Below are 25,556 nucleotides of genomic sequence, written 5' to 3' on the forward strand. Positions count from 1 at the left end.
AGAGTAACAACAATGAAGGCTTATGATTTCCTAAAAACGATAGTGAAAAATGTAGTTGCTATTACACTCTTTTTGTTGGTAGTTGTCACAATATGCACTGCTCTGAAGTGAAAAAAAATGCAGTTGCAGTGCACGTGAAAAAAACCAAATGTTCGGAGGAAAATAACGCAAACATTACAAATATAAGTAGAACATCAAGGATGCAGTTTGTTCTCTTGTTAATGCTATGTTTTGATGTCTAGGAATGCAGGAACTGATTTAGGTTACAGTTCTTTTTAAAAAAACAACTCACCCAAATCCACTATAACTCTTTGTTAGTTTCTTTTAAAGCCCAGGCAATCCTTAGGAGATGTAGAAGTACAACCTGTCTAATTTTTTTCCATGTTTTTAATAATCTGTTCACAAAGCCAGTTAATTAATGAGAATAGGGAAATAATGCAGTAGAATTGAGGGCAAAAGATGTATACTGTTAATCTCAAATGATTATTATTCCTCAGTCATGTAGATAATTTCACCGTGTTCAGTTTCTCATCATGTAAGTCAGTTTTGCACACAAATAGCTGTGTCTCTAGCTGGTCATTTCTACACCCATTTGCCTCATTTACAAATATAACAAGAGCAATTACTTATACAAATTGAGCATCCAGTTACATGCATATTTATATGCTGCTTTTTGTTCAGAAAGGTATGTTTAAATCCCTTTGTAGGAGCCAGTAATCTATGCCAGTCATGTAGAGGGCACAGAAGGAACCTAATCCTCCTTCACTTCATGTAGGCCACCTGTCATACCAAGTGCAGAGAGGCCACGTGAAGGACCCAGGGCTGACAGCAGCGCACAGCTCGCACAAAGCCCGGCCTCTCCCTCCGCTCCTGCCTTTATGTGGGGATCAAAGGTATGAAAAGGGGCCTCACACATGTGCCAGGATTTGACTTACGGTGTTCTGTAGAGGCCAAAGTAGGAACTCTGCCTCCTGCCAAGCAGATATAGATTGGGACCTTCCAGATTCCTCCATTTCCAATATCACACTTGGACTGTGTGGCCTCTTTTAGCTGGCTTTAAGAAGCAAACAACTTGTTTCTGAGAAATCAGGTGTGGCCATATTGTGCCATTCATTTTTAAGCAGGTTTTACTTGGAGACCTCTGTTTATTAAAAACAAAGAGCACAGAACAGTCATTATCCTCATGCTCAGAGCTTCTTCTGCCTTCCTCCTCCCAAACCTGGGAACTAGCCCTTCTGTTTTTGGATCCGTGAAAACGAGATATTGGAGAATTGGAAGGAAAGCCCTGCATCATTTGTTTTAAGTAAACAGCATCATCTAAGTAAGCAGTGCTCGCGAGTTACCTCTTAAATGGAGATCAGAAAGATGGCTGCTAATCAGTAGGAAAGTTCAAATAGTAAAACATACTGATATCTGATTTTGTCAGTTACTATAGCATGTTGTATACCTTTTGCCCTACAGCATCAAGATCCTGGTGCAAACACTTGCGTGCCTGTGTTGCCCTGTGAATGCAATGAAACTACACATATATGTAAAAGCGTTCACATAAATGCTTGCACAATCTCAGTTTAAGTTCTGCATGACAGTTCTCTCTTAAAAAAACCCAAATGTTTAGCCTTTGCCAAGATTGCTTTTTCATCTACATTAAGATGCATTAGAGGCAGGGAAAATGCATTGTATTTTTTCATTTAAGCAAAATAATATTTTTCATAGCCATGTGAGAAGAAAATATGACCTTTAAAATAGGCTGATTGTACAAATGATGCATCTTCCTGGCTGGCTTAGGTATTTTGATTTGTAAGAAATTAAGGGAGTAAGGGCTTGTCATGAGTACAAGTAGATTCCGTTCCAAAAATATTTTAGTGATATTTTAATTCTGTCATCCCAAAGCCCAAGTGATGAGCCTTGCGGCATTTAGAGGAGAAATTTGAGGCAGTGAAATTTTCCAACTTACTCTTTCATGTGGTGGTGGACACTGAATAAGGAGCTCCTGTGTTTCTCACAATAGCCCCCTCCAGCTCATCACTCCTTTTCATTTCATTGTTTCATCCACACTGCAGTTAAAACGTCTCCCTCCAGGACGCAGGGAAAGGGAAGGGGGTGGAGAGGAGAGCAAACACAAAGTGGGATGAACTTTGTTATTATATAGTTAGTCTCTAACATCTGTTCTCATCTTTGAAACATGAATGCTTTGACGGGATAGCAACTCAGTAAAACTAGATTTTTTTTAATTGGTAATATCAAGAATACAGGCTTGTTTAATACTCCCTGATGCTAAGAAATGTTCTGTGACAAATGCCAAAGTGGGAAAAAACATAAGTATTTACAGATGTACATTCATCTGATGATGATTTGTGACAAACTGTTGCATTGTAAAAAGCTGTGCAGAAACTTATGTGTATCTCTCCTGTAGGGAAAGGCTAATACTAGTGGCACCATTGAGCTTGTTGCAAACCTTTCAGCAGTGAAATATTTGAATGCCTGCAAATCAAGGCAATGCAGCATTATTTTTTACTAGATGCCTCAGGCATATTTTGCCAGTGGGAGCAATGTGTGTCAGTACAGCTTCTACATCATCTTGGAAACTGGAATAATGTATTTTAAAATTCACCTCCTTGTTAAATAGGCACTATGATAGTGTTTCCGTATTTGAAGTGGGAAAGTTAAGCTCTTTCTTCTTTATCTGAATTTGTTGCTCTGAAAAAGTGTCTGTTGATCTGGACCCACCTACCAGTGAATAGTAAAAGAGACAACCTGCACCTGTGGGATTAGGTGCAGCAGCAGGAAGTAAGAGCACTTGCAGTATATAATTAACAAGGATTTTTTTTTTTTTTTCCCAAACAGCATGTTCATCTTGCCAGGTTAACTAGTGATTAACCCTAAAAAAAGAATTTGCTGAAGCCTACACCCTTGTTTAAACTCATTCACTCACCAGTGTATTCAGTTACTTGTGTAACCAACGACAAAGTAACCCTATTTACAACTCTTCATTTCCTGGTATTTTATTTGATGTCTTTGTGTTTCCAGTTTCTCTATTCATCTCTTTGTTTGGTTCTCTTTCATTTTCAGATAGGCAAAACATCTTGTCTGCTGTTCTGAATAAAACAAACCTACAATAACTTTTTATCTATCATAAAAAAACACTTTTTTTTTTCTTGGGGAAGTTTTCAGACAGAATACCTTTTTTACACTTATCCGGATAAATGTACCAGGTTAAATTCTTCTCCCAAAGATGTGCAAATAACTCTCTCCCATTAACTTCAGCAAATGTTCTACCAGAGGTTCAGAGGAGCAGAATTTTTTATTTTGGATACAGAAGTGGAGACTGAGTTGCTTAACTCTGTCTGATATTAGTAATGAAATGCCCACTGTGACAGTTACTTAAAATGTATCTCAGTTTCTATTTGTTTCTCTTTTAAGGTATATCCAATTGCTTAATGGTTGGTTGTTTGGGGTTTTTTTCTGAAGTTTAGTAATCCAAAAGAGAGCCGTACAGGATCATGTAATCAGAGGTTCCCATCTAATACATAGTACCCATTTGAAAAAAAAAAAAACAAAAAACCTAAAACATGAAATATATAACGCTAAGCCTGTTTCAATTTCAATGCTTCTAATAGCTTTCTTCTATACTTTCACATATTTAGGGAAAACTAATAATTTCAATGTATACAATATGGAGAGACAATTGAGTATTTGATATACTATTGCTTAATTCATTGGTTAATGCCTGTTGCCCACTATGAGCAGCGATAGTTAGCTTGCAATGGTTCTGGTGAGTTTTTAAAACAGAGAGTCATACTGCTGGAGTATTGATAACTCCATTACCCAGACATATTTCTACCATAGGCAGACACTGTTTCACAGGAAAATTAATTTTTTTTCCACAGCAATTTCAAAGATAATTATCCTGCACACATTAAAGAAGGATGAAGTGTTTTAAGGAACTGTAATTCTAATTGGTAAATGTCACCAGCTGTTGCAGTTACTCTTACTTGTGTATATTCTTTTAATGATTACACTCCTGTGCCACAAGCTACATGAAAATATATTCACTAGGTGTGAAATTCCCATATGTCACAGCTTCAAGACTAGGTAAACATCTCAAAGATAAGGGGAGAGAATTAATGCTGGTGAGAAATGTTATTTTTCTAGCTTTGCCTGTCTGCAAGATGAACATTTTTTATTGACCTTAGTAAAATTTTAAAAATACATGAATCAGAGAACCATTAGGTTTTAGCATTCAGTGGAAGATTTATTTTTACACTTGAATAAATATCTCCAATGACTATAATCAGCCTTTAATTTGTTAGATTTTGTCCTTCACCCACACCCCAAGATTTCAAAATATTTACCTGTTATGCCTCCAAGTTAAAACTAATCCAGTTCCTATAAATTGCCCATCGAGTTTTAGAAATTACATAAGGTTTCAACACTGATTGTATTCCTTTCTACCATCACAAATGAGCACGCTGAGAGAATATATGGAGCTTTCTGCTTTAAATCTCTTAAATCACTTTGTGAGTTTAATTTAAAAGTGTTTCTGTCACATTTTAATGAAGAAAATATATTTTTATCAGTGAAATCTATTGATTTCCATGAGCCAGGTTTTCCAACAGATAACTGTTTTATCTATTGTAATCATACACTTTTATTTCTATGCTTAGAATCAAGGTGTGTAACTCAGATATAAATATGAATGGTCCTGCTTTCCTCTTGACAGTTTCATGTAGGCATGTACATATGTGATAAGTTTTTAAAATTATCCAGGAGGTTTCACTCACTGCAGTTTAGAGGAGAGAATGTTCTCATCCTATTAGTGTAATGGCAGTTTCTGGACAGGTAACAGCTCAAGCGTATTGCCCCTCTCCTTCCTTCTTGTGCTCAGACCTGTTTATATAAATTATAATACATGACTTATATGATAATAAGGAATGAGAAAAAATTGAAGTTATCTACTTGTAGACTAAAAAGGAAGCCTTAATATAAAATTATGTGTATTTATGCATACAAGTCTTGAAAATATACTAAATATTTCACTCTTACAGCTTGGTACATATGCTGTTGTCAACCAATAACAGCTTCTGAAAAATAGAGATGACTTATGCCTGGGAATTCAGGGACTGGGTATAGCTGCCTTCATCCTCCTTCCCTAGAGCTGTTAATTTTTCTGTGCAGTCAGTTTTAGCTAAATCTGAATCCTTCATAAGTAGCTTTGTAAGGCTTACCGTGAAGTATTATGAAACTTAGCCCTCTTTTGCATGCCATGAACTTTAAAAACTATTATTTGGGAGTAACTGATACTTTTACAGACTCACACAGAGGGCATTTACAGAAGGCTTTCCAAAGTGCTTATGTTCATTCGTGGTTCCTGTTAGAGGAAAGCAGAGCAGCATTTTGTGGATACAGCAGTCCAGGAGTCCCAGCTGGGCAGGAGAGAAGTTTCAGCAGCCACTCTGCATGGCCTGACACAGTGTCACACACACTGACATATCCTGGCATGTCCCCTGTTTGGAAGTGGGGTATGAAAATTATACCTAATCAGCCATTCACACAGAACATAGATTGGTACAAAAAGGGAAACATTTCAGCTCTTGTTCCTTCCCTAGTCATCTTCTGAGCTAATTATGCCAGTGCAACAGTTTCAGAAAAATAGGGCTACAGGTCTGCTCTCATACCAACCTTTTTATGCTGTTACTCCCAGGAAAATACTTAGTAGAAATTAACCTCAAACACAAAACTCAGCTGTATATTGGAAGCAAGTTGCAATGAATCTGAGGTGATGCAAAAGGAACGGAATGCTTTATTTAACCATTCTCTGAATGTGATAACAGGATCTGGACCTTGAGGGTGGAGAAGCTGGGGCAGCCTCACTAATAAAAAAGGGGAAAATGTCCAAGTTTGCCATTGACATTATCAGAGCCAAGGCTTCATTCTGTTACATATGGCAATTTAGATTTATGACTCAATCATCCATAAATATAACACTGAGAACTTCATTAACAGTGAACCCTCCTGAACTTAGTAACTAACCCAGAATTCACAGTAGGTTTAGTCAATACAGTTTATACATGTATGAACATTGTAACATAATCTCAGTTTTCATTATGTTTAAGTATAACTTCTTATAAGTCTCAATTGTTGAGTGGTCTGTCTCTTTCCCTTCCCACTACTTTTTGCCCTTACTTTATGTCTCCACAGAAACCAGGGATGGATCTAGCAGATACATACATTATGTTTGTTCGACAAAACCAGGATATACTTCGAGAAAAGGTCAATGAGGAAATGTACATAGAGAAGTTATTTGATGTAAGTAATTACCCTTAAAAAGCTTGCTGGTATCACTACTGCATCAGAAGGGAGAAGCTTCATTTTTTATGATCTGTTTTCAGCAAACCATTCAGATGTTCTTCCCTGTTGATCATATTTGCTTTTATTTTTTATTTATCATGTTCAACTATCAAGGATGGCCTTCTTTAAGTGGTTACTGCATGAAAAGTTTAGGTGCTAGAAAGCATAAATAAAATTGTAGAAGATTATTATTTGAAATGGTAATTTTTCCACTGTGATAGTTCAGTTTCATTCCGTCTTTTGATTTTGAATGTGCTAATGAAAAGAATTGGATTGCTGTGGTTTGTGGCCTCCATTGCAAATTTCTTCAAGTAAAGAACAGAAAGAGGCCAGTTACGCAAAGTATACCTACAGGTTTGACTGGTATTTTCATGGAGCGACTTTTAGAATTTTGTTTTATGGATTTTTAGTTTAAGCCTCTTAAAGCTGACCAAACTTTTTTTGAATTGTCAAACTGGTTTTCAAAATTCTGCTCCCACTTCTGCAAGTGCAGAGTAATTATCTTCCTCATCCTCCATGCCCACACAGTGCTAGCTATCCTGTATCTTCACGATAATTTCCCTCAGTTTCAATACTGGCTTCCACAGACTCCCTCCATTCCTTTCTTTGCCCTGATTCCTCTTCTTTTTGTTAGAAATTACGGCCTACTCTACCAAAATTTTCCTCATACAAGTCTCTTCTGTATGGCCACTAGCAACACTCTTGGGCATATTTCTGTTCATTCAAGTTCTGACCACTAATTTGAGTCTAGTATGTCCCTTTTCTGAGTGGTTTGAAGGAGAGGCTGTAGGCAGCTGAAATTGTACCTTCTGTATAAATTCAAAGCACTACAGATGTAAAATATGTCTAAAATAAAAGTTATTATAAATTCAGATCAGTTTACATGACAATGACGGCAGTCACTTACAGTCATGTAGGAATTTGAGCAGGGAAATAAGTAATCTCTGGCACTCCGCAATGCAATTCATTACAAACCAAATTCTGGAACATAATACACACTTTGAAATGTATTTATTTGTGTGTCATCTCCTAAGTATTTTAGAAAGCTTTGCTGGCAGTTTTGTTTAATTATGCAAGTTACAGCAAATGTTTTCATAACAGCAATTCACAGCCTTTACTGTGACACTACAGTTGTGGCAGTCACAGAAGGTCCCACAATATAGACTCTCAGCCATGGTATGTCATGTCAGTGTTTGTTGTTTGTTAGACCGGGTGGTCAAAATGAGACTTATCTCTCAGATTTTATATTTCCAGACACTCTCAGGCAGCTTTACCAAAAAAAAAAGTATCATCTGTTTTAATAAGCTAAGTGCTAATATGTGTGAAAAGAATGATTTTATAAAAGCTTTGATGCCCTGCAGGGGTAGAAAAATTATCATCCATCCAGCTGGCACCTTCACAAAGTACTAAAACCATATTAGCAACTTCTGCTTCAGTTTGCGTTTGCACTGAATCTGCAAGCATATGTTTCATTTTCAAGTTTCTATTTTTTTTATTTTCTTTAGGGTTATTTTTGCTTATGTTGTAATTTTCTGAACGTTAATAAAATTATGTGCCTAAAGCCAAGTCTGACTCTCACTGGAGAGGCCACATTGATTTTGTTGATGTATTGGGATTGGACCAAATCTTAGGCTGTGTCTGTAGCAGTGAACTGGCCAGGGCACAGGTCTGGGAACTAGCAAGGGTTCATCCTCACCATTAAGTCATGAGTATGATTCCTGGTGTGATTTTGGATTAGGCCAACTAGCACTAGCCCAAGGACTGAGTCTCAGTACAGCTGAGGTTAGCATGGACCTCTTCCAAGTTTTGTTTCAGCAATCAAGCTTTTCAGCACCAGAAAACATCTCTTGTGTGGATGCAAGCCATGACATAACACTTGCCTTGGAGATGCAAAACCATTCCTCTGCACTTTTACTCAATACTGTGCATCCTACGCTGTTGTGGCCAATGCCTAGAGCTGCAAGGAGAGAAAAAAGATGTACATGATAAGTATTCTGTGTATCAAATACCTATTTGCACCTATATTTTTCTTTATATTTGGTGGTGTCACATTTTGACATGACATCACACCAGGGATATAACTAAATAGACAGAATCAGGTAAATGCACTAGCAAATATGTAACCTCATAGCATGCAGAAATTTAAAACAAAGGTGTTTCACTGTGTTGAATCACCTTTCCTAGGATTAATTGAGATTTAGAACAGTACAACTGAGAAAGATTTTGGCCATGATTTTTGGAGGGATTTTTTTAAAATTAGTGATATAACAAAACTTAGATGCCGTTTATAGATTCAATTCTATCAGGTTATGTTTCAGTGGAAAGAATCAGATGTGCTGAAGTTTTTATATAAATATACTTAAAGCCATTTGACTGGCTACAGTTGTAGATCACTGTTGATTTCCCCTTAAAATACTTCGTATTTGCATCAGATAAGAAATCATCAGCAAAGCAAAACAGGATAAATGCGTGTCTGTGTTTCAGACAGGGAAATACCTCATCCAGAATAACCAAAAAAAGACTGTTCTGTATGCTAGAAGTGATAGATACAGACAAGATCAGGCCTCAGACACTATTTTAATCCAAAAAATGTGTATTTACAAACTATTTATGCACAAATTTCATTGACTTGATTCAGGGCTGCTATACACTAACAACTATTACAGTGACCAAGAGAACAAGGTGTCTGTCATATGAAGTAATGTACACATTAAAGAGGATCATTTAAATTGAAGAATAGTATTAATACAAGTAGAAATGTCGGTCACAAAATGGGACACAAATATGTTAAAGCTAGAATCTGTAAAATTTTCTGTCTATCTGAGAGACCCAAATTAAGGAGAAGACAAAAAATGTGCATTGTTTTGCGGTGGTGATTGATATGGCTGGAAAAGCACTACCATGCTATACAAAATGTGGGAAGAAAAAATAATTAAAAAGAGAATGGAATTTAAACTTGAGATATGAATCTTTACATTTGTGAGAGGCTCAGATCTCCAGGAGACTTTGAAAGACGCCTGGGCTGCTGCTTATTTCTGCACCATTTCTAAAGAACTTAAAGCCTATGCTTCAGTACTTCTGCTGATCATGCAATAGGACCAAAGTGGTTTTTTTCCCTTCCTTTACTCTGAATAACTTGGCTTCTGGGTACATTTCACTCTTCACCTCCTCTGGAATGGCTCCAGACAGCACAATCAATATGGCTTGGTGTTCCTGGTCTCTACAAGGTCAGTGTGCCGACTTCTTGTTCTCCAACTTAAACATCAGATTGAGAATCATGGAGTTTTCTGCCTGGTCAGTATGTCAGAGACACTTTGGACTTTTTGTCTTCCTTTGTAGAAGAGCTGGGAATTTTACTTATCAAATTCCTTCCTGTCACAGGAACTCAGGAGATTTATCTCCTACTCTCATGCTGTAGAAACTTAGAGTTGTGGGGTTTTGTTTGTTTGTATGCTTGTTTGTTTGTTTGCTTTTAGCCTCAGATCTTAAAGAGCACTAGGAAGTCTTCATAATGCATCGTATATGTGGATGGTCTGCAGTAGCTCTGGGCTAAATGTCTGCTCTATGTTAATGATTCCTGTAGGCTTAGTTCAACGAATGATCCATGTGATTCCCTCCGATCCCATACTCCACTGAAATAAACTAAGACAGTGAAATTACATTGGGACAAGTTGCTTTAATAAATTCAAATAAATCGAACTTTTTCTACCATTAATACTGCAGTGACTCAGGTAGATTCCAGGTATAACAGCTAAATCATGAAGACAGGCATTTCTGTGTTTGTTTAATTATTACTTTTAAAAATTATAATTAAAAGCATCATCCACTGAAACTTTTTTGAAGTTTAATCACTTAAACCAAGAACTCATGTTTTAAATAGTTTAGTAAAATGCTTTAAAAACAAATTTGTACTTTAGCTACCTAATTTTCTCATCCAGTGTTTGAAAAATACTTATCGTCAGGTAAAGCTGTAGAAGTAACTCTTGGTGAATGGGAAAAGGAAGTATTCATATAGAATTGCACAAACCTAGAAGAAATCTAAAATATTACTAATTATTATCAAGGCACATCGTTTATAAAGACAATCTGCTTGATGGATGATGTAAGAACATCCATGCAGCCTTTCAAAGAACAATGTTGTGTATCTGCTCACAAAATTAACAAATGTAAAAAATATCCAACTATGAAATTCCCATGGGGTCTGGTTCTACACTATCAAAGTAAAAGAGAGTTTTACCATTACCTTCAATAAAAGCAGTGCTGTGTCCATAAACATGCCAGGTTATCATCACTGACTAGCCTTAGATTCATGTTTCTACCTGAATTTTTAAGATGGGACTAATAAGTCTTGAATTACTTAGCATTTTAAATTACGTTAGACTTATAAATTAAAAACCATTTCCTTCAAAACAAAATTGGATTTTGTTAACAAACCATTTGAAAAATATAAGTCATTTTGCATAAAGCACTGTTTAAAACATCGGTGCAATACTTTATGTAGTAATTTAAAGTTCCTAAGTGCCACTTGGGTAGATTCGCACTTTCTTGTACCTGTGAATTGAACAAGAAGTATGAATATTCTTGTCTGAACACAGAAAAAAATAATTTCAAACCCTTCCTTTCAAAACCCTTCTTGACTTATTTGCCATTAAGAGCATTATCTAATAGGTTGTATTTGTGTTGGGCCTATTGTGAAAAACTTCAGTTGTACTATTCCAATTTTATTAAGACTATATATGCAATGAAATATTTATGCAATAATTGATTGCTGCTTTCAGAAATAAATCATTGGTTGGGACAACAATTCTAACACACCAGTGTTTTACCATTGACACAACTTAAAGCTTTTCCAGTTTCCTTAGGCTTTAATTTCTGAGAAACCAGTGCACGAGTGTACCGTAAACACACAAGGTAGTCAGCGTGTGCACTCTGGAAGGGTCAGCATTGGCAAACATGTCCCTTCATCATCTTGTACAAGATGCCACCTGTTAGCAGATGTTGACTTTGGCCCTGGTTGTCCCTCTCTGACGGGTGTTGAACCGGTGCAGTGTGACTGAGTAGTCCTGTTGACTTCCCAGGGACTGTTCAGACGGGTGAATGTCCTCTTGGTCATGGCCTCATGCAGGGTAGTAATTCAACAAGCAGCATAAGGGATGTTAATGGCAGGGAGTTCATGCAACTTTATTTGGAGTGCAGAAAGACTGAACGTCTTTATGAGTAGTATAAATGCTTAAGCACTCCAGATTTATGGAGCTGCTTTTGTATTTCAAAAGTTCAGATGTAATGTGATATTCTTTCTCTGTTGAAAAAATGCTTGTATTTTGTCTGGAATGTGAATTAAATGCTAGTAGTGTTTCCATATCACAACCATTATTTTCCTTTTCCATTAGTAGCAGGGATGGACAATTAAAGTTCAATGATGTACTTGATGTTATTTGAGGTAGTAATTATTCTCCAAAGATTACTATGTCATGTACTTCATTCTGTGCCTAAATGGTGATATGAAGTACTCATCTAATTCATTTATGTTTGCCATTATATCTGCAAGTACATTTTTAGCAAATGCTTTATTCAATTGCATCATTTCTATAAGTTTTCTGACCTTTTACAAAAAAATGTGTTAAAAATGTGCAAATGCTTCCCCCTGGCAAGTGAGATAATCTTCAGCTGGTGTTACACAGCTAAGAGCAACACATATTTTATGTAGTACCAACTCCTTGTACTGTCCATGTCTGCCTCAAAATCATAATTACCGTAGTAGTTAGTATTCAACAATGCTTTTCTAGAAAACTTAAATTGTGATTTTTTTTCTCTTATTCTCCAATTGCTTCCTGTCACGTTAATTTTTATAAGTAATCTTCTCTTTCTTTGTCACGCAATTATTTGTGAGCATGTGATTTGACAAAAAGGTCTACTTTTCAATCTAGATTGTATGCCAAGGCAAATTCAGCAAGTTGAGACTAGGTTGAGCTGGTTAAAGGCCACATTTGAATCAAAAGCTGTGTTTGTATTAACCTCTGAGAAACATGAGAGGACCGTGCCTAATTGCTTAAAAGACACTCAACAAAAATGGATTGTAGCTTGTTGATCTTCTTATTTCTTTGATAACTCAGAATAATCTTCAAGAAATATGTGGGCTTCTTCCTCAGATTCTTGAAATTTGATCACAGTGCAAAATTGTCCTTTGGCACAAACCCAGAAATACACATCTTTGCATGATGCACCTGGACATATGTGGCAGGTCTGGTAAAATCAGCTAATTAACAACACAGGCTTAAACAGGCACCTCATCTGGCAGTGTAGTTAGTTGCCTGATGGTGCTCAGCAGGATTTGGTAGTGCTTTTTATTTTTCTATCCTAATGGTCTGCTGCCCACCTAATTTTGCCTTATTGTCAGCCACTACTTACCGCAGCTTGAGGCCCTCCCAGGAGGCTAAATTATTATCAAAGGATTAGGGAGATGTAGCCTTGCAGCTCTGACATTTCTGATTACTTGTCTATGCCAGAACACTAATTAGCTGTGACTAATTAAGAAAAATGTTCCTGCCATAGAAAACCATTTAAAAGAACTGAGAAGTAGAAAAGCAATTGAAAAGCTGAGCAGTGCTCAGATTTGCCGATGCTCTTTAGCTTTTCACCAAAGTCTTAACTCACCTTTAATTATGTCTCATATTTTATAGGGAAAATAGAAAGCTCTTGATATGAGAACCACTCTGCAGTTTTCTCTTGATCTAAAGACATTCTCGTAATTTTAAAACAGTTTGTCCTGTCTTTTTAAATAATTTTAGAAAAATAAATAATTTTAGAAAAATAAATAATTTTAGAAAAAAATGTAGGCAGTGTCACCAAATGTGGACTGAAAAAAGTGAACTGTATTAACTTGCTCAAATATATGAAACTGTTCTTCAAGTGGAAACCACAACTTGCAAATTTACTGCTCAAAGTCTGTTCAAAGTTCACTAAATTATTTCTGGTTTTCACACAGATTAACCCCATTTTTTGAGATAGAAATCTCTATAAAATAACAACAGTTCATTTGAAAGCTGAAAAATGTAACCCCCATCTGATTTCATATAGTATATAAGTTTTGATTTTTCTTTTCTCTCTGGAATATGCTGAGAAAAGAAGTGCCCACTCTTGGAGGGTGCTGATTATGCTGCTGTCAATCCAGCAAAGTTCAGTACTGTTGAAATCAATAGGACCACAACACACTTAAAGCAAAGCAAGTGCTTCTGAGTTTGCTGCTTCAGGATCAGGATATTCAGCACTTTGTAAGCTGTTCTACACTGTAGCTGAGGGTGTTTTCTCTAGAGGAAACCATAACACAATGGCTGGTCTTGTTATGGTTTTGATATGACACATTTCCTCACTTCTTACTTTTTGATGCCATATTTAATTTCTGAATTTCCATCCTGCTGAGTATCAAACAGACACAAAAGATTTAAAAAGGGTTTTCTCAAGACATTGTGTATCCCATAGAGTAGTCTGCATTTCATATTCATTGCATGGATGTCTGCCACCTTTTACACACTAATTTAATCATAATATTTAAATATTCCAAGAGGGGGAGTAAGAAACTATGAAGCTGATATTTCAATATCTTGCCAAAAGAGCTCCTTGAGTATAAAAGGTAAATAGATAATTATTTTTGAGCACTAAATATTGTATCCTGATATTCAGAATTTCTTATGCTGTCCCAAACCCTAATTTCCCAGACTTGTGTGATGTATAAATTGCTGTAAAAAGGCAATTTAAAATGTGCATCATTAGTCAGAAGAGGAAAACAAATGGAAAAAAAATCCAAACTCTAAGATTTTAAAGCCCATCTGATTTTTTCTGAGGGAATTTTATCAGTTAGGGGTGGAACTACGAGGGCTTTTTGCATGTTGACAACTTCCAGACCAGTTTCTAGTCTATACTGTTCATTCGTTTATATAACTTACTTAAATGCATCTATCCATCACTTGCAGTATCCATTCACTAAAAACAGTAACAAATTCTATCAAATAAAAGAGAATTCCTTCCAACATCCAGGCACAATTTAGTCCTTTAACCTTTTTATCCTGCTAGGCACAAAGTAGCAGCATCTCATTCCAAGCACTGCATTTTTTTTTTCTTATCTAGATGGCTTGAAATGTGTCTAGCAACTTAATGGAATCAATTGAGTGTGGACAGCTATAAAAATATAAAATTGCACTGAAACTTTAGATGAGTCTGTCAGTGAGTGTTAACTGTGGCCGCAGCTTTCACATTCTACGCAGTCAAGACAAATCAATAAGGATTGTACCATTTATATTGTCTTATCTAACGTTTGTTCACCATGAAGTGCCAGGCACAAGCACCATCTAGGGAATATTGATTTCTTGATGTACTGTAATTCACACACGTATAAACAGCAGGAGAACCTTATGGTTTCTCAAACCTTGCTTGCAGATTTGATATTTATACTTGTATTTCATTTGGGTCAAGCTTAGTTTAAAAAGGAAAATCAAGCAAAACTCTGTATAAGTGTTCACAAACAGACACACAACCACATAGTTGATCATATTACAAGAAAAATAGTGCCAGAAAGCATAATAATAATCTAGTTTTTCTGTAATGAGTCTGGAGCAACAGAAAGAGGTTGCTGTGTTGTAAATCAAAACAGTACCAGGTGAGGATGCTGCCGCATGCTCTGACAAAGTCATTCATGGGTGGGAAGAGATTCTTAACCTGTTTGATCACAGGGAAATGAAGCTTTAGTGCTGATTTAAATGTACAAAAGTATTGACCTATATAGAGATTATTTCCTTTAAATAATTTTCAAGTTTCATGGTATTCTTTTTTTAATTTACACAGCATTGACTATCCTTTGTACTTACACTGCACTAAAAGTGTTTACGATGTGCAAGAAATAGAGTACAAGTAATGAATGGAAAAATCAGCTGTATAATCTGCCTAGCTAAAAGAGTGCACAGGGACAATAGGGTCAGAGATGGAAAGGAGCAAACCAGGCACCTGCCCGATTCTGGGACACTTTCTCCAAAGAGATGAGGGGAGGCGGGGGAGGGGAGAGGCAACAGGGAGACAGGAGGCTGGACCTCTGCTCCGCATCAGCACTGCTCAGCATGGTGCCAAATCCATGGGGCATGGGAGAGGAGTGGCTACACCACTGTGCAACTCCCTGTCTACTTCACAGCTGCATCCAGCCCTGTCACATGCCTCTGCAATGACGTGCGGAGTAAACAGATGATGGGTCAAGATTGCTGAGATGGAAAGAAATAAACTGCCTGTAAATATTCACCCAGAGGAACCCAGGATGTTTTAAATCCTGTAATTAAAATATGTGCTTGACCTCCTTCCACATGGAGCAGGGAGTCTAAAGAGAAGACTAATGTGAGTGTAAAAGTCACAACACAGACTTTGGCCCAATTCAGTCTACCCCACTTTTGGTAGATGGAACAGAGTTTGAGAATATACTCGCTTTAAGGGGGAGAATGCAGCTCACAGGAGGACTCTGCCACCTCCCTGAATCACCCACCCTTTGCCAGTGCCTCACTCCAGGGAGCCCCAGGTGAGTGGCCAAAAGCAGAGGTAGGTGTCTCAGTTGGGTGCCTCACAGCCAGAGTGAGCCTGGACCTCTCACCTTGCTAGCGTTACACATGCACTTAGGCCTGGGAAGACTGCTTAACATTCATGCAGCTAAGCGCATTTGTAGGATTTGTAAACCTCAAGCCTGCTAGTGAGAAGCTAGTGTTAAAACGAGTAACAACTTTGTCATTTTGCATTATGTTCATTTGTTTACTTTGAGGATCCAAGCTGGCTTTTGTTTCAAGGTCACTCAAGTGATGTCCCCCATTCCGTGCCTTGGAGGGTGTTTGCAGATATACCCAAATTGGAACACAACCCAAGTGTAGCAAAACAGACAGTGTTTGCTCCAGAGAGCTGTAGCACCAGAATAATCTGTGGAAGAGCTGTTCACAGGTGCACTGCTTACCCAGAGTGGAGTAGGGAACTTGTTTGTGCTGTTAGTCTCCTACAGTCATGAGCATTATGTTATTACCTGGTATTTAAAATCAGAACAGCAACTCTACATGTGTCAAGACACTGAGGCAAGTTATGCATGTCTAATTTTGCACACTTCCAGTTTCCCAGTGCATCTGCCATATGTGAAGAAGCCAGAAAAAAAGTGAAGGTCACAAACATTTTAAAGTAACATAAATACTGTAAATTGCTGTTTAGCAACCTAGTATACCATGCAGGGAGAGATGAGAACTGTGTATTTTGTATTAAAAGTGTATGTTTATTTGTGAATTGGCAGTAGTTCCATAGCAACTAACCAGCTTCTAATTGTAAGCCCAAAATATGAAAACTTAACTTTTCTCCTAAAAGGTAAGGTTTTCATATGTTAGATATTCTTTGTTATTTCAGGACAATATCATTTTTGCCTAGAAGTTTCAGAGATGCTTAACGTGCTTTTAAATGAAGCATATTCTCTATTTTCTTCTCATTGCTGATTTCTGAAAACTAGCCTGCTTAATTTTTTCCTTGTATCCCCAAAGTACCTCACTTGTTCACTTGTTTGTCATCCTGAGTTCTGCTGAATGGGGTCTTTCTGTCAGGGTTTGGGTTTCTCTTTCTGTTGAGCGCCTTTCCCTTTTCTCCTGATTGCTCTGGGAGTGACAGCGAGAATCCTTCACCCAAATAGGCAGGGAAGAGACTGACTAGAGACTAAAGTGTTTGTTTCAACAAACACATTCTTAAGAAAAACAGAATGTTTTTTGAGCTCCCTGAGAAGTTCATTTGAGTAATAGTACAAGAAAGGCAGAAGCAAACCAAAAGAAGGGTCCCACTGGAAGGAAGAAAACCTTTCTTCCTTGGCCAAGCAAGGGTGCAAGAGGCAACTTAATGAATCTGCTACAATCACACTCACAAAAAAAAGGGAAAGAAGAAAAAAAAAGTGTTGTTTGTACTCAGAGTTTGCAATTTGAAATGACCAAACTGATCCCTTTATCACAAGGAGTGTTGAAGCAGACAATAGTATGTGATTTCTTTTTCACTTATTTCCTGGTACGTGTGTCTGTAATTTAGGCTGTGAACATTTTTGCACATTCCCAAGCCAAAGTTCAAAACCTGATTTAGCATTTCAGGCCTATGGGAGGAAGCAAAACATGGAAGCTGGGTGAAAGCCTGAGACATTTCCAGGAGGGTGCCTTGATAAGGGATGCTCAGCATTAGAAGTGTGAGACCATGGTGAGGGTGGAGGGTTGTGCATCAGGGCTCTGTGCAAAGTAGCAGCACATGAGGGAACACAGGGCTTGGGAGCATTGCAACAGAAATGGCACAGCAATAGGGGGACTGTTGGACAGGTCCTTGAATGAAAATGCAGGAAGTAACTAAAGAAAAATGGGGAGTAGAGATAAACAGATCTTTTTTTCATATTACATTTACTATTGATTTAATCATTTGTATTTTCCAGATGAAGGGCTTTTAAACATCCAGTTTTTGGTGTGGGGGAAAGGCTTCAATTTTTTTGTAGTGCCTGCTAACCACAGGGTTCCAACAAGGCTAACTCCATGGATTTTCCACTCGCGCTTATTTTAATTGTAATTTCTTTCAGTTTTGTTAAATGAAAATTCCTAGGGAAAAAAATATAAAAGGAATAAAAATGGTGGCATTGTGGTGATCCCCAAACCCAATATTATTCTTCTCGAAATTTGTGAACATGGAAGAAAATGCAAAATTAAGCCCTGAAACTTTCCAGGTCTGGTGTCTGCATATTAATGGATATTATACTATTATTGGATGAAAGCTAAAGTATGTTAAAACATCTTCTCAGTTTTATATGTGTTTTTATTTTATATGTTGTAAATAACAATAAAGGTAATGTGTCTGATACAGTAAAAATAGAGAAAATTAACATGTAAGTAAGTAGAGCTTGAGCAGTGTCCATGAAGTGGAGATACAACTGTAACTTTCAGCACAGTTGTAATGTCAGCTGCTTCCTTCTATATTAATTTTGCTACAAAATTTATGCCACATAAAATTATTTCTCTGCTCATAAAAATGCTTTGCATCAAAAGGTGGATAATTTTTTCATTCTCCAGAGAAATAACATAAACTTCTTTCATGTTCTAAACAGAAAGATTAATGTCTTGGTGAGGGAGGGAGGGGAAATATCACAGCCAGAAGCATTAGAGCGTAAGGGTAGCTGAACAGTATCTAGGCTACAAGTGTACTAGAAAATTTTGTTGTATCCAGAGATGGTATAATTTCTATTTCTACAGTCAGAGGCCAGCTAAATGACCACTTCTGCCAGCTGAATCTTACTGTCTCTAATGTAGAAGCACATCATAATAATATAAAATGCTCTGTTGATTCAGAGTAATAACACTGAGATGCACACACACACACAAATCACGTTTGCATGGGCTTCCCACAGAGGCAAAATTGTGGATTTTGATGAGACTATTTTTTCAGGGATATCACTTGTCAGCTTGGGCCCTCAGAGCCAAACCCAGCTCAGCATTTTCTATTGCAGCACTATGAGACTACGTTTAATGAGAAACCACATCCTTGTGCGGTTGGATGATCTGCCGCAGAAGGACAGTGTCTGTCACCATGAAGCCACGTGGAGCTGATAGTGGGCTGGGAAAGCTCTTCCATGAGAGCTTTCTCTTCTCTGAGGTTTCCCCAGCTTCTGTTCCTTCATTTTCCTTGTCAATGACATGGTTATTCTCATTGGAAATGCAATTGTAAGTGCCTCACAGACTGGTGCACATCTATGTGCACTATGTCACGAGTCAACAAGTTCTAGTCCTCTTCTGGCAGAAGAAATGGATGTTTTGGCCAGTTAATAATCATAGAATCATGGAAGCATAGAATACCAGGTTGGAATGGACCACAAGGATCACCTAGTCCAAACTGCAAGAAAAGAGTACAAATAAATTATACTGAATATGCTACATAAAATTTTCTGACTATGTCTGCCTACAGTTGCCTCAGCCTTCAAAGGTTTATCAGGCTCTCAATCAAAAGGCTACCTAATCATGAGGGAAAAGCATAAACCTTTTATGCAAAGTTACTTCATTGTTACTTTTAGTTTGCAACTAAATATTTTTCATTTCTGCAAAAATATAAAGATATTTTGAATGTTAATTACTTCTTCTGACTTGATTTCTTACTTTGTTGTTCCTGTGTGTAGTTGCAAGATGCAGATGACTTTCTGATGTATCGTGATGGTCCACAGGTTGAGAAATCCTTCCCTAGTTTTTGGGGTTTTTTTTCTAAGAGTTACAAAGGCTTTCCAGCCTTCAGAAGAGTCTATGAACTCTTCACTGCCCAGGTAAAAATCCTCATTTAGGTGGATGATGTCTACACCAAAACTTGAAAATACAGCTATAACTTCTAAACCTCAGAGTATTTTCAAAGACAATGCAATTAACACTTGGTTCCTTTGTTATCATCAACATTCAACAAAGGAAGTCAGTATGATTATTCATACTTTACAAAGAGGGAAATAAGTTATGAAATTTAAATCAGGTACATTTTTCTAACTTTTTACTGTTTGCATTTTTAAGGAATAACTTATTCTTTTATCATTCAACATTTTTTCAAATGTTCTAAAAGTTCCTTGGGACACTGCCAGTGTTAGCTATGAAAATCTTGAAACAATAAAATAACATTGCCTTTTAATAAAAGCTAGGCATTTTAGCATTTGTTGTTTAACATGCTCATAGTATTTCTTAGGCATTTTAGCTTATGCTGCCTTTGCTGTACAATCTCTTCAGTGAGAAGAGTACTTTCTGTTATTGTTCTGGTAGGAAAAGTAGAGCTGGAGGAAGTAAAAACATCCCGTTTTCGTCTGAGTGACCCAATTCCTGATCAATAGTGTGATAAAGGCTTCAGTAGGAGGATAAAGTGCGGTTCCTAGAAAAGCTGTTCCCCCTGCCATATTCAGCAGAAAAAGCATTTTGACAGTACCCATTTATCAAGAGCAGGCAAGAAATAGAAACTCGACGGGGTCTTGTGTCTCAGGCGTTAGGGATACCAGCCCTAGAAGGACCGAAGCATTGTGTATTAGTATGTATTGAGCCCCCTTCCAGGTGGCAAACAGCTGCACCTTTTTATAAAACTTCAAAAATAAATCTGAAGTGCTTGCTTTCAGTCGATAAGTGTTATATTTAATTGAACAGTTCCGCAAATGTTATCACTCAGGCCCCCAGAAAGACGGGGAATATTTAATATATTTGTTTTCTATTTCTACCGGTCAACAGAATAATGAAATTCCTTAACTACTTCTCTTTAACTTGCCTGAAGAAAGCACGGTATGTTGCTAAATCGCTTTTCACTGGCCCTGCCGAGAAACAACTTTAATCCTTGTTAGAAAATTGCAGAGTCTGGGCCTGACAAAGAGCTCATGCCTGGCGCATTGTGCGCGGGGAGCAGGGCCAGGGGAGCCCTTTACAGCTGCAGCCTCCCGCCCGCCTCAGCTGGACTATTTAGGCCGGGAGGTTTGTCAATCCCTCCCCACAATGGAGCCAGTTTTTCAGTGCCCGTAGCCGCGCCGAGCCCCAGTGGGGATCAATGCTGGCCATTCAAGCTGCACCCTCTTTCATTGCTTTGGTTTGTTAATTTAAGACTAAAGGTCCACTGAGGGGGTTTAGGGTGTTTAAGAAAGCTGATGAACTGTTTAAGAAATCTGATGAACTGAGAGCGTTTATAGCCCTGGTGTGGCAACTATTGGCACTGAGGGAGCTGTGTCCTTGTTGACCCTCTTGTTATTAAAAATGCACAAGTGCTGCGCTTCTCAATATTTCAACACTCTTTCATTGTCAATACCACCTTCTGAGCCCTTCAGCTTGTTGCTTGCTCTAAAGATCTTCTTAGATTGGGTTTGAAAACTTCACCTTAAACACTAGATTAGACTGATGTTCTGTTTTCCGTGCTCCTGTTGATTTGTTGAACCTTCCCAGGGCTGGAAAGCAAGTAGCAGCTTGATGGGGAGACGGGCTGCTAATATGATTTACCAGTCTACAGTCATGCACAATAAGTGTGAATAAATACAGGGGTCTCACAGAGTCAACCCTAGCCTTTCCTTTTCTCTTATTTTTTTACTTTAAAAGAGGTATCTCAGGAAAATTAAGTGAGTAATGCATGCCCTTACAGGAGCTGGATGAGCTATAAGACAAAGAGGGGAAGCAGGGAACCAAACATATTTTTGTTAAAGTGGTTGGCTGCTGGTAGGTGCTGATGTGAAAAAAAAATATAATAAACACTTACTGTTTTATTCTTGCATAGACGACAGCAAAGAACATGGCATTAATACTGTATCATTGACATCTACAAGAGTCTCATTGTCCTTACAGTGCTATTGTTACCAGCAGAAAAGTGACCTTTTCTTAAAAGCAGCTAGAAGGGAGGTTTCTTTCAATTATTTTTGCTTTTAAAAAATGTGTAATCTCAGGGCCATTGTCCAATCACTGAAGCTTTTGAGTTTGCGATAGAATCCCGTAAGTCACAGCAGATGCATCCCTGCCTCTATAACATGCTCATGGTTCTCAAAATATGTGGCCTTGGATTCCACCTTTGAGAGGCATTTGCAGTGCTGTGCATTTTAACAGGCTCCAAAAGAAGCGATGGCAAACAATTTACTTTTCTTCTTGCGAAGTTCAGTACATTTATGTTTATGCAGTTTCAGCCTATAGTAAGAGCTCAAGACTAGCTGGTATAAGGCAAATAGTGAACAGAAATTCTATCCACAAGTACCTGCAGGAGGACTCTAAAAATATACTGGATGTGATTTTTATTAAAAATACTGTGACAACTCAAAACAATGATACATCTGTTTTCTAAAACAGTAGCAGTTGGATTTTTTCTCAACAACGTATGTTGACAGAAGAGCAAGTACCATAGTATCAATTCACAGTCACCAAAATAAACATTTCTACTGAAAGTTCAACATATCAAAACTAGTCAGAAAAACGTATTATATTGTCTTCACTCACAAATATGAGTAGCAAAATTAATTCCTTTAAATTTCTTAGCTTTGTTTTCGGTGCATGTAACCATATAACAGGTATGTGTGGAGAGTCTTATTTTTACTGCATCCATCTTAATTAAGTTTCCTGGCAGGGCTTTAAAACATGTTTTGCCAGAAAACTGGGGCTGGTTCTGTTCTCAGTGATCCTGCACCGTTCCGTGCTGTTGCAAGGGGAAACCGATGGCAGAATTTTCCATCCTGTCTGTTCATGTGAGCAAGTTTGAGCCCATTCTGCTTTCTATTTAATACAAAACAAATACATCATAGATGTGTTACTGGATTTTTTTAATGGAAGAATATCAGTTCTGAGAAAACTCCACTACTAAAATTATTCTCTCTACCATAATTCTGTTAAAGATTAACAACTGTAGAGTCTGAGTGATCATATAATAACTGAGCTCGTCTTATTGCAAATAACAACAGATATTCTAGGTAGAATGCTTGGCATATGAATTTTTATGTTTATTAGATCAATAGAGTTCCCCAAGTAAATAAGCTCAACTGTATTTTATTTTCTAGACATCTGTATACATACAATGCCTGTCATATAGTTTACAGCTGCCACTTAGTAACAACTCTGTCACATTAGAAATATTTTACAGGTACCAGTATGAATGTTTGAGGTGAAATAATGTAAATAGTATGAGGGTCATTCAGTGATAAAAGAACAGTATTTTATGGGTACCAAATCAGTCCCACGTTTTATTGAATAAATCAAACTGCTTTTATGAAATGTGCAGCTATCCGCATTTTGTGTGTTGTGTTTGTTCACTTCCATAAAATAGTAAATTAATAGGAGAAACTCACAAAAATGTGAAACTAACATACTTCAAATGATTTATAATTAAAATATTTTTTAACATGTTAAGCAATCTAAATTGAAGCCATTATTATATGAAAATCTTATTTCAAACTTATCTTAAAACCGATAGTTACAATGAGATGAGACTGCTTCCTGTGAGGAAAAAGTATTTACATATACTTACTGTATGTCTTTAAAGCTTTTTCCAGAGAGCTTACATTTTTAATGAAAAAATATATTTTATATATTTATCTTTTGTTACATCCAGTAGCCAGTAATTTGTTTTCTTTTTTTCAATATATATTTTATTTTATTGGTTAATGTAGAGGTGGCTGAGACATGTTAGATCCTTCCTTTGAAACACTTCACTTACCTTGCCTAACTTGCTGCATTTCCAAATATGCACAGTTTCCTCTCTTTGCATTTTGATGTATTTTGTGAAGACACAGGAAATTACATTAGAAAATAATTTAAGCCTCTTCGCTGTGAAGAAAGAGACTAGAAACAGAGCTACGATACAAACTCTTCTTATCTCTCACTGCTAAAATGAAAAGAAAAATCCCTTTTTACAGTTTGACTAAATGACATTTGGTTGGTCTTTTACAGGAGGGGGAGAAAAACTGCTACAACTATATTTAGTAAAATCTCTTTTAATCCAGTTAATGTGAAAGAACTATTATAATAGCTGTTTAGATCTGAGCATTTTTACGGTAACATAGACACCAACAGCAGAGAGCTTATACTTATCCCATCCATTTGTGAAGCTTTGAGTGAAAACATACCCATGCCTAAGATATAAAAAGGAAATAAGGTAGGCTGTAATTATAATTAGTAATTAACATAAAGCAGAACCTTAACGTGGTTATTTTGGGAGGGGTAGAGTGGTGTTTCAATCATACTTAAATATGGTTTGCATGGATTTCTAATTTTTTTTTTTTACTTAATAAAGATGTGATTTAAAAGAAAAAAAGCAAGGCAGATTCCATATTCTGTGTTTGATGCTGTTTTCTTGTTTGGACTGGAAAATCTAGGTCTTGCAGATTTTCTTTTCCATTGCTGTTTTAGCTGTCAATTCTCTCATGTAATTGTGTATTTAATATCCATTCTTACTGACAGATAGCAAAGTGCATAATGCTATTTTGCTTGAAAATGTTGTAACTGAAAGATAAAATGGCAGTTGCTAATTCAGGTAAAGAACAGTCTGGGTCAAGTTATCTGATTTCCTACTGACACATGCAATTCTTTTAACAGGAAATTATATCATTGTTGACTTCAAGTGCTGATCTGTGATCATTTCAAAGTGTTTCATTACCTCTCATTACCAAATCTGTTAAATGAATACTGCAGGGCTGTTTGGTATTGTGGTGTGTTGGGTTTTTTTATCCTTCTTTTCAGCAATGGTACAGCAACTCCATGAAAGTCATCTGCATGTGGTTGGCTGATAGATTAGACCTTCAGCTTCACATCTACCAGCTAAAGACTCTCATCAAGATAGTGAAGGTAAAAAAAAATGTGTTTGTGTTAGACTGCATAGCAAAGAGAGAAAAGTGATGAACTATTAACATGGATAAGTATAGATCACCCTAAAAGTTAAAAAATATGGAATAAAGTTGCAAACTTATGTAGGTTTAGGTTGGATATTTTTTTCACAGTTGTAGCAAATTTCAGAAGAAAACAATTTATTAAAACATCATAATGTGCACTAGTAATTGTCGTCCATTCTGGACTCAGTGACAATTAAGATTGTTCCAGGGAATTTTAACAGATTACTGCTAGCTGTACAGCCATGCTGTATGGTATTCCTACTAAATTATTGCTTGTCATACTACTGATTTTTTTTTGTTTTACCTTAATAATCCAAATACCATTCTTCCTCCATTTTTCCCACTCTCCTAGAAAGCATGTGATTAGTAAGTTAAATTGGAAAACAATATTTAATATATCAGACAACATTCTCTAATCTTTTATACTCCAGGGTAAGTATCAATAGAAATACCAATCCTTCCAGTCCAGGCCTCAGTCGTTTACACTGGCCAATGTCAAATGTTTCTGAGGAAAGTGTAAAATACCTTGCAACAAACAATTATGGGTTAACCTACCCTAAAAGAAAGTTTCCTCCTAACTCCCTTTCAGATCTTATTTAATACCCTTAGGCAAGGGACAGAAAGCCATTTCAGATTTTTTCCTTTTAATTCTTTCTTGTTTAACCCTGGACATTCTTATAATCTGAATACATGTGGAACAAGAAGCATCTGTTGTCAGTGGTGATCTTGATCTCTTGAAAATATTTTCTCATGAAAGTTTGTGCGAGACTATAAGGTCAGAAGCATTTTAACTCATGGACACTAGAATTGCAACTGCAACTTTCAGGATACACTAGCTAAA

General features: G+C 36.9%; 1 protein-coding gene across 3 annotated transcripts in view; it reads left to right on the top strand.

Annotated features, from left to right (window-relative positions):
* The window catches only part of CADPS2 (calcium dependent secretion activator 2), a gene marked incomplete at its 5' end in the record, with an annotated part of 304,710 nt that overhangs the window by 276,460 nt on the left and 2,694 nt on the right, over positions 1 to 25,556 (top strand). For all 3 annotated transcript variants that reach the window (XM_082042913.1, XM_082042914.1, XM_082042915.1), the window contains 2 exons: positions 6,199 to 6,306; positions 24,567 to 24,671. In XM_082042913.1, coding sequence (XP_081899039.1) covers positions 6,199 to 6,306; positions 24,567 to 24,671 — 213 coding nt within the window. The remainder of the gene's footprint in view (positions 1 to 6,198; positions 6,307 to 24,566; positions 24,672 to 25,556) is intronic.

Source organism: Streptopelia decaocto (assembly GCF_964273445.1).
Source record: "Streptopelia decaocto genome assembly, chromosome: 1".
Lineage (NCBI taxonomy): Eukaryota > Metazoa > Chordata > Aves > Columbiformes > Columbidae > Streptopelia > Streptopelia decaocto.